The following is a 12,500-nucleotide window of genomic DNA, read 5'->3' as shown; positions in this document are numbered from 1 at the left end:
CATTACTTTGAGCGAGTTACATTAGACAGATAACACAGATAAATGACCTCAAAATTATTATTATTATTATTATTATACAGTGTTCAGCATATACAAGTACACCCCTCACAAATCTATCTTTTATATTCATATTTTTAATAGGAAGCTATACAATATTATATATGTGCATTAACATTAGTGTAATCGTATAGCCTGTCTTGTGTATAGTTAGTATTTTTCAGTATATGTTAGCTATGTGTAAGTTTTTAAAAATAGCTCCAGTGTTGTGTTTGTATTCATGATTAATTTATGTAGCACCGTTGTCCTGCAAGACACGACATTTCACTCCTCTGTATGTCCACACATGTAGCAGAATGACAATGAAGCTCAACTTGACTTGATTAGTCAGTACTGAAGCCAAATCTGGAGCTTATCTAACAACATAACTTGCGTTAACAGTCCAAAAACTAGTACACCCACATTTATATGCTATAGAAATATTAAATATGAATTTAAAAAGAACAAAAAAGCAACAAAAAAAAAAAAAAGTCAAATTTTGTAGGTTGTAATTTTGAATTGAATTATCTTTCAATTTATGTTTGATGACTAAAATATTATTTTAATAAATATATGTGTTTAATAAATCAGTTTTGTTCAAATGCACCAAAATACATTGCCTTTATTCACTGGGAAACTGATCAAAATATTCATTTTTAAAATGGGTTGAATAGCAGGGTTGGGGGGTGGGGGGGGTACACGTGAAGTTAAGAGCGGGGGAAGGTGTGCGCGAACTGCAGAGCGGGTATAAAGATGGTTGAGTGTTGGGTTCGGCGCATATGAGAACTGTACCAAAAAGCTGTGAAGCGGGGGGTGAGGGGAGTTTTCCTGGGGACAGAACCATATGAGAGAGGGCCGGGAGATGAGTCTAAAATACGGGAGACTCCCGGGAAAAACAGGAGTGTTGTTTTAGAGGTTTAAAGTACCTTTAAAATGACAAGTAACCCTTTATTTTCTCAGAAAATAAGTAATTTAATAACAATGACTAATTATTTTGTAGCCAATTACACCCAAAAGTGATCATTGATTCACACAAACCATTTTTTTTATTCATGCAAACTCACATACTCCAATCGAAATAACTTCCCTTCATCTTTGATAACATCTCTTCTCTGATTGGTGGAATAAAGGCGGGATCAATCTGTCAATTACCTAAAGTGGATCTATTATGCCCCTTTTTACAAAATGTAAAAAGTCTCTGATGTTCCTAGAGTGTGTGTGAAGTTCCAGCTCAAAATACTACACAAATAATGTCTTATAACTCTTAGAATCTGACCCGTTTAGGCTTTGATCTTAATTGTTATATTATGGTGACTGCCGCTTTAAATCCAAAAGCGATTGTGCTCTTTTCCTTCAAAAGAGGGTGGAGCTACAAATGCTCAGCACAGTGGTAGATAGCTGTTTCTCACTCAGAGATGTCTATGCTAATGAGGTAGGATGGTCACTAGTGGGCGGGGCTTTCCCTCTCTGATGACACATACAAAAGGAGATTGCGTTTCTGCAGACTGCTTTAATCAGGTGTGACTTTAAAAAATAAAATTAATAAATTTTTCCATTAGAATCTGGTTATATTCACACAACATTCCCACACAACTGTTTAAACCCCTTTAAAATTAAATTTTTGCATAATAGGTCCCCTTTAAAATCCACCAATAGCAAACCAAAACCATCCAATAAATTCCCTAAGAGCAAATTCAAGCCCCACCCTCAAAATCTGTCCTCATTCGGTTTCACTATACACATACATCACTATAGGGAGGACTTGTATTACTTTTTATATTATGCAATAATATCAGCCCACGGATTGTTAACATCTTTAAAAAACTTGGGCTTTGTTCTTACCTTTCTCAGCTTGTCGTAATCGATGAGCTCTGGTCTGTGTCTGTGGATCAGAGCATTGAAGGCAAGACCATCCTTCCAGCTGTTGATGGGGGAAAATAGAGAATTGTTCAGTGCATATGTTCATCTCATCCAGAAGAGGGCAGCGCTCAAACCACAGAATAACCTCCTCATTTCTGCATTCATGTCAAGACTTAAACGCTGACAAATGAGTTTGCAAAGCAACTGTGAAATTGACAGTGCAATCTTTTATCTGATCTTCAGCTATTATTGATCATTTGTTTAATTCAAATGCATCCTTAACAGCAGTACATGCAAAAGCCAGCTGAGTGAATAAACAAACCAAAAACCACATGAAACACTCCCTGGATGAGCTCCTGATGAAGAGATTATGAGCAATGAGCAGTCAAATAAAAGGCTCAACAGATCGTCTGCAGGTTTATGAGAGTAAATTTAAGACTTTACATTAAGACCAACTAAAGAATTTAAGGGGGAAAATGAATAGAAGGGAAAAGGATACAGCAATATGTTGAGAATTACATATACTAGGGCACATTGAGAGTTGTTTATAAAGATTTCCTATATATAAATATATATAACGATAAATGCTTGGTATGACAGACAGCGAAAGACTTTACACCTTTTCCTTTTAAACTTTTATAACAAGATAATAATATAATAAAAAAGTTAAATAACCAAATGATAAATGGCATAGCTTATTTACAACAACAACAACAACAACAACAACAGTAAATAAAACACAATCAGTAAATAATAATAATAATAATAATAATAATAATAATAATAATAATAAGTAAATAAAAACGGAAAACAATAATAATAATAAAATAATGACGATAATAATAATAATAATAATAATGATGTTATTAATAAGGTAATGATAATAATAATAATGAAAAATAATAATAATAATGATATTAATAAGGTAATAATAATAATAATAACAGTAATAGTAATAATAATAATAATAATAATAATAATAATTATGATAATAATAATGATGATGATGATCATAATAATAATGATGATGATGACGATGATAATATTAATAATAATAATAATAATAATAACAATAATGATGATATTAATAAGATAATAATAATAATAATAATGATGATCATAATAATGATAATAATAATAATGATGATGATGACGATGATAATATTAATATTATTATTAATAACAATAATAATAATGATAATAATAATAAAATATGCTCAAAAATATTGTGCACTTTTTTCATTTTATTAATGACAACTAGCTTTGGTATAATTTTATAATAAGTAGTATTATATATTATATGCATGTTTATATTTGTTTTAACAAACACAAGTTTAGATTTGTCCACCAGTCGAGTGTTGGACCATATGGGGCATAAAAACAGGACGTGTGTTTGGAAATAATTCAGTTTTTTTACCACACTTCATTCTTATTGTTCATTTACTCCTTTGTTGGAATTTAGAACCGAGTTCAGAAATAGTTTTGAAATGAATCCTTGAGCTTAACGAATTAAATAAAATATGTAGGCTAATGCCGTTTCCTTATCCACAAAAGAGAGAAAGTGAAAGAGAAAGTAAAGAGGCTGAATGGAGGAGGCTCATTCTTTCTCCTCGCACTGCAGATGCTCTGTTAAACTGTTTTCTCGCTAGTGAACCGTTCGGTTTTTACACTTATAAAGTCGCCATTTTAATAGCAAATGCACCATGGCGCAACGCAACTGACTCTTAAAGGGAATGGAAGATGAGACTCTTGATTGGTTTATTCTCAAAACACTCCTTTAACTCATAAGGGAAAACCCTGTTAAACCATGTGCCAGGGCGCAGACTGTATTTTTCCGTCCTTAAAATAGCAAAAGTGGATTTGGACACGCCCTCAACGCTTTTGTGCCATGTGCTTTAGACTTTTGCACCTAGATCATTAAAATAGAGCCCTTAAGTCTTAAGACAACTTTATGAATTTCCAAAGCAAAAGTCATCATTATCTTAAATATTGTTAGCGTGAACATGCACATTATAGTACTACACACATGATTGCATCATCCCACAAACATATGAAATAAATGAGTTAATCTGTAATTATAGGGTAGAATCACATCTCTGAATGACATCCTGAATGGAGCAATAATACAGCTTATTCTGAGGGTGTCGTAGATGATGATTATGATACTAAAATACAGAAATTACACTTGCGCTTTGCACTGTTTTCTTATATCAGTATATATTTGCTGCTTTGATTGAAGACCTTTTTAATGCTTCAAATCAATAACAAGCGAATTAAGCCATTTCTGTTTAACAGAGAGAAGGTTTTTTTCAACACATTTCTAAACATAATAGTTTGAATAACTTATTTTTAATAACTGTTTTATTTTATCTTTGTCATGATGACAGTAAATAGTATTTAACTAGATATTTTTCAAGATACTAGTATTCAGCTTAATGTGACATTTAAAGGCTTAAAGTTCGTTAGACAGATTAGGGTAATTAGGCAAGTCATTGTATAACAGTGGTTTGTTCTATAGACAAATCGAAATCAAATATTGCTTAAGGAGGCTGGTAAATTAACCTTAAAATGGCTTTAAAAAATTAAAAACTGCTTTTATTCTAGCTGAAATAAAGCAAGTAAGACTTTCTCCAGAAGAAAAAATATTATAGGAAATACTGTGAAAACTTTTTGCTGTCAAACATAATTTGGGAAATATTTGAGAAAAAAATAAACACAGGGAGGCTAATAATTCTGACTTCAGCTGTAGATCTAACCTGATATGGAAGTTCTGGACGTTGACATTCTTGTAAGGAGCCGTCTTTCTCTGACACCAGAGCAACAGGCCTTCTTTAGCGGAGGTTTCTGAAAAGAGATGAGCAGAACATTCATTAGGTTTGTTTGGATTCATTCTGCTGAGTATGTTTGATTATGCTGAGCAGAGCGGCTGCTGCTGCTATAAACACTACAGTGATCTGAAGGTTAAATTATACCTTCCACTGAGATGTCCTGGATGGCGAAGCGGAGGATGATGGTCCAAATCATTCCCAAAGTCATCTTGGCATTTCCATCCACAATTTCTATAAACAGATGTCCAAAAAGGTTTATATATTGACAGTGGAAAAAATTGCTTTATTTTTCTGTTTAACCAAAAAAAATAAAAAAATTAAAAGAATTAATTAAATATTTAAAATATATTTATTTAAAAAAAATGGTATTTATATATATTTATTGCATAAATCTTCACATTTAAATACATAAGTATGGTACAGTGATATTTTTACATTGTATAAACAATATAAAAACTATTTCATTTCTATAGCACATTAATAAATGCTGTTGACCAAAGTGCTTCCCAGCATAACTACATACAAAAATCCCCCACACAAAAAAATCCTCAACTAAATTCTATAATAAACATGTGCTAATAAAGTTATTATATTGTATTAACATGCATCAGAGCTTTATTATCATTTATGGAATTTTTAGCAATGTTTCAGTAATTATTTTAACCATTACACTAGTTTTGTTTGTCTTGTATTGCCATGCATCAGTGCTTTATTATGATTTATGCAAATTAAAGTATTTTTATGTAATGTTAATTTTTTTTTGCCATTTTACTAGCTTTAGTTGTCCATATAGTTATTATTTTAATATCTTAGTTTTATGTTAATTGTATGGTAATAAATTATAATTTATTTATTAGCATGCATCAGGGCTTTATTATAATTTAAGTATTTTTAAAATTATTTTTCATTTTCATTTATTGTTTTAGTAATTTATTTTTTGCCATTTTACTAGTTTTGTTTATGCCTACAAAGTTTTTTTTTTAAATCTTAGTTTTATGCTAACTGTATGCTAATAAAATTATAATATATTTACTGCCATGCATCAGTGCTTGATTACAATTTATGCAAATTGTTTTTTTCTTTATTTTTCGTTTTATCAGTTTTCTTCCACCACTTTACTAGTTTTGCTTTTGTCTTCAAAGTTATTATTTATATCTTAGTTTTACGCTATAAAAATGATAATGTAATTATTGCCATGTATTAGTGCTTTATTACAATTTATGCATTTTTTATCATTTAATTTTCATTTTCTGTTTTAGTAATTTATTTTTAGCCATTATACTTGCTTTGTTTGTCTACAAAGTATATATATATATATATATATATATATATATATATATATATATATATATATATATATATATATATATATATATATATATAGTTTTATGCTTATTGAATGCTAATAAAATTCTAATTATTGCCATGCATCAGTGATTTATTACCATTTATGCAAATTTAATTTTCATTTTCTGCTTTATTATTTATTTTTCTATTTTCATTTTGTGTTAGCAATTTATTTTTTGCCATTTTACTAGTTTTGTTTGTCTAAAAAGCTCTCATTTTACATCTTTGTTCAATGCTATTAAAATTGTAATATATTTATTTCCATGCATCAGTGCTTCATTATAATTTATGCATTTTTTAAAATCCTTTTTTGATTTGGCAATTTAATTTTTGCCATTTTACTAGTTATTTATCTACAAATGTTTGTCTTATTTTTATATTTTAGTTTTATGCTAATTTACGCTAATAAAATGACAATATATTTTTTGCCATGCAACAGGGCGTTATTATAAATTATGCATTTTTTTTACTGTTTTTCTTTATTTTCTGTTTTATCAATATATTTGCCATTTTATGTCTACAATATTGTAATTTTATTTTAGTTTTATGCTAATGCAATTATAATATTTTTATTTCCATGCATCAGGCATTATTATATTTTATCCATTTTTATTTTCTGTTTTAGTCATTTATTTTTTTTTGCCATTTTACTACTTTTGTTTACGTCTATAAAGTTATTCTTTTTATATCGCAGCTTTAACACAAACTAAATGAAAAAACAGCTAGCACAAATAAAAAATTGGTTTTATTTTACTTTGGATCAGTTAGTACAATTTTTAAATTACATTTTAAAAGTTTTAGTTTTAGCTAACCTTGCATATACTATATAAATATAAACAGTTATCAACCTTTGAAGTGGTTCAAAATCTTTCAAAGTTGTCCTAAAACTATAGAACAACATCCATTCTCGTCTTGTCAAAACATTTGATCCACTTCAAACATTGATCACACCGTCCACAGACAAAAATGACACCAATAATATAAACCCCGACCAGAATGTTTGAGCAGCAGCAATGCAAATGCAGGCAATGCATGCAGTGCAAACACTAATAACTCAAACAGTGTTCAGAAACACAGACTCAATCTGTCCGAGACGGTCACTGCGTCAATATGAGGGAGGATCCAAAAGGTCACAATTTCCCAAACACACACGCAATTTTCCAAACACACACACACATGCAGAGGCTTTTACATCTGATGTGGCATTTCGACTGGGCAAGAAAATATTGGTCATCTTCAGAATATGCTTGAAAATATAGTTTAATATAGAGGTAAGTGTGTGTGTGTGTGTGTGTGTGTGTGTGTGTGTGTGTGTGTGTGTGTATACCTTCTGCACCGATGGACACCAGTTTGACTCCTTTGCTGGCGATGAAGTCCAGCGCTTTGTTGACATTGTTGATCTTGTGCACTCTCATCTTGCCTCTTTCAGGTTTTGGTAACCTCTCCCCTGCATAAAAACACACACACACACACACACACACACACACACACACACACACACACACACACACACACACACACACACACACGATGAGTTTCACAGTCTTTCCATCACATCAGCATATTCATTAACCTGATTACTCTCTCCCTGGCTAAACATTAACGTGTTTCTGCAATACTGCAAACAGCTTTGGAATTGGAAAGTTGCAAATGAACAACAGTCTTTAAGGAAGTGTGGATGGATGAATGTGAAACAATAAGTATAAATGAATGAGCAAGTAAATGACAAATACAAGTGTACAAGTGAATGTCTGTGAAAGAATGAATGAACGAACGAACGAACAAGTGTAAATGAACGAGTGAGCAAGTAAATGGCAAATACATGTGTACAAATGAGTGACTGAGTGACCGAGTGAGTAATTGCATGAGAAAATGAGAGTGAATAACTGAGATGGGGAAAGAATGAATGAGTGAATGATCAAGTGAATGAGAGCAAATAACTGAGTGAATGAATTAATGGAGCAAATGAAGGATGAATGAATAAATGCTCAAATAAGTGTGAATGAATGAGTGAGCAAGTAAATGGCAAATACTTGTGTACACAAATGAGTGACTGAGTGATCGAGTGAGTGATCGAATGAGAAACAGAGTGAATAAATGAGATGGTGGGAGAATGAGTGAATGAATGACCAAGTGAATGAGATCAAATAATTGAGTGAATGATCGAGTGAGCAATCAAATGAGTGAGTGAATGATCGCGTTAGTGAGCAAATGAGTGAGTGAATGATTAAGTGAGTTAATGGGCAAATGAGTGAATAATTAAGTGTGTGAATAAATCGAGTGAGCAATCAAATGATTGAGTGAATGATTGAGTTAGAGAACAAATGAGTGAGTGAGTGATCGAATGAGAAACAGAGTGAATAAATGAGACGGTGGGAGAATGAGTGAATGAATGAATGACCAAGTGAATGAGATCAAATAATTGAGTGAATGATCAAGTGAGCAATCAAATAAGTGAGTGAATGATTGAGTGAGTTAGTGGGCAAATGAGTGAATAATTAAGTGTGTGAATAAATCGAGTGAGCAATCAAATGATTAAGTGAATAATTGAGTGAGTTAGTGGGCAAATGAGTGAATAATTGAGTGTGTGAATAAATCGAGTGAGCAATCAAATGATTGAGTGAATGATTGAGTTAGAGAACAAATGAGTGAGTGAGTGATCGAATGAGAAACAGAGTGAATAAATGAGACGGTGGAAGAATGAGTGAGTGAATGAATGACCAAGTGAATGAGATCAAATAATTGAGTGAATGATCAAGTGAGCAATCAAATAAGTGAGTGAATGATTGAGTGAGTTAGTGGGCAAATGAGTGAATAATTAAGTGTGTGAATAAATTGAGTGAGCAATCAAATTATTGAGTGAATGATTGAGTTAGAGAACAAATGAGTGAGCACATAATTCATCAAATCCATCCGATGAAGTAATCTTTCAAATGAGTGAGTGAATGATTGAGTGAACGATTGGGCGAGTGAACGATTGAGTGAAAGATCGAGTGAGTAATGAGGGGGCAAATGAGTGAGTGAATGATAGTGTGTGAGAATAATCAAGTAGGGGAGCAAACGATTGAGTGAATAAGTAGTGAGCTATGAGTGAGCAAATGAGTGAGTAAATGATTGAGTGAGCAAATGTATTAGTGAATGATCAAGTGAGTTGGTTGGCAATTTAGTGTCAATCGAGTGAATCATCAAGCCTTTGAGCAAATAAGTGAGTGATCAAGCAGTATAATTAGGGATAGTGTAAAATAAGAGTAAGAGAGTGAATGACTGAGCAAATGATTGAGTGAATGATCAAATGATCCAGTGAGAAAATGACTGAGTGAGAGAACGATTGAGTGAGTCAGAAAATGAGAGTGATCAAGTGAGTTAGTAGACATACGAGTAACTGAATGATTTGGAAAGCAAATGAGTGAGTGAATAATCGAGTAAGTGGAAATCAAATAATTAAGCACATAAGGGTGAAAGATTGATTGAGTGAAAATTTGAAAAAGTAAATGAGTATGCGAATGACTGAGTGAGCAAACAAATGAGTGAGTAAATAATCAAGTGAGTAAATGAGTGAATACATGAGCCAGTAAATAAGTGAGTAAATGAGTGAATAAGTGACTCAGCAAACAAGTAAGTGAACAATGAATAAGTGAATAAATGAGCCGTTAATTCAAGTGGGTGATTTATTGAGCAAGTCAATGATTGAGTGAAAAATCAAATGATTAAGGGTTAAGGGGATTAAGGTTAAGTAAGGGTGAATGATTGAGTGAGTGAGAAATTGAGGAAGTAAATGAGAATGTGAATGAATGAGGGAATAATTAGGTGAGTCAATGAGTGACTGGACGAGCAAGTAAATGATTGAATAAGTGAAAAGCAAGAGTGAGTAAAAGTGTGAATAAGTGATTTAGCAAATGAGCAAATAAATAAGTGAATAATGAATAAGTGAAAAAATAAGCAACGGCGTGAGTGAATAAATGATTGTGGTGATTCATTGAGCAAATGACTGAGCAAATAAGTAAATGGAAGTGAGTGAATGATCGAGTGAGTTAGTGGGCAAATGAGTAACTGAATGATCGGGTGAGCAAATGAGTGAACAAGAAAATGAGTGAGTGAATAATCGAGTAAGTCAATGATTAAGCACATTAGTGTGAATGATTGAGTGAGTGAAAGATTGAGAAAGTAAATGAGTATGTGAATCACCGAGTGAGCAAATGAATGAGTGAATAATCAAGTGGAAAAAAGTGACTGAATGAGCAAGTAAAGTGAATAAGTGAGCCAGCAAATAAATGAATAATGAATAAGTGAATAAATATGTCAGCCATTCTGTGAGTGAATAAATGATTGGGGTGATTTATTGAGCCAATGAGTGAATGAGTAAGAATGAATGAGTAATGAGTTACCTAATTAGTGATGAATGAGTGAACAAAAGACTAATGTAAGGAGCAAATAAATTAGTAAGTAAATAAATAAGTGACATTGCAAATAATCAAATGAATGAGCCAATCAAATGATTGAGCAAAAGCATTAGTGAATAATTAAGTAGGAAATTTAGTGAATGTGTGAATAATTAAAGTAAAGAAATGAGTGAATGAATAAAAAAATGAAAAATGGTAATCACCAATCATCAAATCAATTTAGGTGAATGAATGAGTGAATCAGCAAATGACTGAGCAAATGAAAGTGAATGATCTAATGAGTTAGTGGGCTAATGAGTAACTGAATGATCAGGTGAGCAAATGAGTGAACAAGAAAATGAGTGAGTGAACAATCGAGTAAGTCAATGATTAAGCACATAAGTGTGAATGATTGAGTAAGTGAAAGATTGAGGAAGTAAATGAGTACACGAATGACTGAGCAAATGATTGAGTGAGCCAATGAATGAGTGAATAATCGAGTACATGAATGACTGAATGAGCAAGTAAATGAGTGAATCAATGAGCCTGCAATTAAATAAGTGAATTATAACTAAATGGGTCAGCTGATGTGTGAGTGAATAAATGAATGGGCGATATTGTTGAGCCATTGAGTGAATGAGCAAGTTAATAAGTGAGCAAATTAGTGATGAATGAGTGAACAAATGTCTAATGGAACGAGCAAATAAAATTATTGAGTGAATAAATGAATGAGTGAGATTGACTGAGTGAATATTCACTGTTTAATCACTCATTCACACATTTTCCTTCTTGAATTATGTAAACAGAAAACGAGTGAGTAAATGAATGAACAAATGACTGATTAATGACTGAGTGAACGAAAGTTCGACGCGCTCTGACCTGATATGACCTCCAGGAGCAGCATTAGTTTGAGTCCATCTCTGAAATCCTCCTCGATGTTTTCGATCTGCGTTCCCGCTTTCCTCAGGTGAGAGTTGCACCAGGCCGTGAAAGTCTAGAACAAACAGGACATTATGTTAAAACAAGTGGAAGTGAGGTCACAGAGCCAGGCAAACAGGAAACGGGCTGTGCTTCAGAAGTTTGCTAAGGATAACCAGTTCAAAAATCAACATCCGAAGAGTTTACCATATAAACACGAGATAAACTTTTGCATGCTACAGTTTGACAACCTTTGAAATACTGGATACATCACAGATAAAATATGACATTTGATGTGTTAAGACAAATGACAAATTAACATTGTTTTAGTATTTGCCGCTGTAAATCAATGCTACTTTCAATAAACATATTGACGCCTAATCCCAATTCTATTTTTGTACCCCTACCCCTTCCCCCTTACAACGGAGGGTTAAGGGGAAGAGCTTCAAAATTTACCCCTAACAACTGGGCCAGCACTAGGGCACCTGCACACGTCATCATATGTCCTCGCAATCTGTTGCTTCATGTGAGATCAGACGATGGCGACTGCTGTAGTGATTCTAGTTGTGTAATTTTTTGGTATTTATCTTCAGGAAATCACTGAAGGCATATATCCTGTTATCATAACGATCTAATGTGGCAATAAGATCATAACTGTACTGTGTATTTACACAGTGGCCATATTCATATCAATGTAAACACACCAAAAACAACATGAACATTATAGCAGACACTGTAAAAAGCCCATTGACAGCCACTAGACACTACTGACAGGATATTCCAGTGTCAGAATGTTGTGGGATTGCTGTACAGGAGTTATTTAATAGGGATTATAGATTGCGAAATTTAGCGTTTTTTTGTGTGTGTGTGTTTTTTTTTTTTTAAAGCATGACGGTAAAACACGTACACTGTTATGAATATATTAAAACTTGTTTATTTGTCATAAAAATTCATAATAATAATGACAAAAAATACTAATTTGTGGATCTCTTTACTTCCGGATACAGCAATACTGCCGCTGTGGCTGGTGCATTCTGGGAAATTTTCTTACCCCTTGGTTTCAAGTGTGGTCCTGAAAAATCTTTGTTCGAAGGGCTATTCACCCATTTACCTTAGCCCTACGCCTTCAAGC

General features: G+C 32.5%; 1 protein-coding gene and 1 long non-coding RNA gene across 18 annotated transcripts in view; one reads left to right on the top strand and one right to left on the bottom strand.

The window, feature by feature from the left end:
* The window catches only part of actn4 (actinin, alpha 4), a 264,894-nt gene that overhangs the window by 192,564 nt on the left and 59,830 nt on the right, over window positions 1-12,500 (bottom strand). For all 15 annotated transcript variants that reach the window (XR_015508353.1, XR_015508354.1, XR_015508348.1 and 12 more), the window contains 5 exon segments: window positions 11,330-11,444; window positions 7,399-7,518; window positions 4,869-4,955; window positions 4,653-4,740; window positions 1,879-1,957 (listed from right to left, as the gene is read on the bottom strand). Coding sequence is in view for 6 of the 15 variants with exons in the window: in XM_087282428.1 (XP_087138554.1) it covers window positions 1,879-1,957; window positions 4,653-4,740; window positions 4,869-4,955; window positions 7,399-7,518; window positions 11,330-11,444 (489 nt within the window). In the remaining 9 variants the exon portion in view is untranslated.
* The window catches only part of LOC147840707 (uncharacterized), a 6,705-nt gene continuing 434 nt past the window's right edge, over window positions 6,230-12,500 (top strand). The window contains exons 1-5 of one of the 3 annotated variants that reach the window (XR_015510005.1): window positions 6,230-7,392; window positions 8,656-8,727; window positions 8,805-9,091; window positions 9,141-9,493; window positions 9,752-12,500. The exon at window positions 9,752-12,500 is cut by the window's right edge and continues 434 nt beyond it. This is a non-coding gene — a long non-coding RNA (uncharacterized LOC147840707). Of the gene's footprint in view, window positions 7,393-7,596; window positions 8,384-8,655; window positions 8,728-8,804; window positions 9,092-9,140; window positions 9,494-9,751 lie in introns of those variants that run through there. The other 2 variants (XR_015510004.1, XR_015510006.1) reach the window with 2 other exon arrangements.

The sequence above is a fragment of the Danio rerio genome, chromosome 15 (genome assembly GCF_052040795.2).
Source record: "Danio rerio strain M-AB ecotype USA chromosome 15, GRCz13ab, whole genome shotgun sequence".
Classification (NCBI taxonomy): domain Eukaryota; kingdom Metazoa; phylum Chordata; class Actinopteri; order Cypriniformes; family Danionidae; genus Danio; species Danio rerio.
This window is presented reverse-complemented; position numbering and strand designations above follow the sequence as displayed.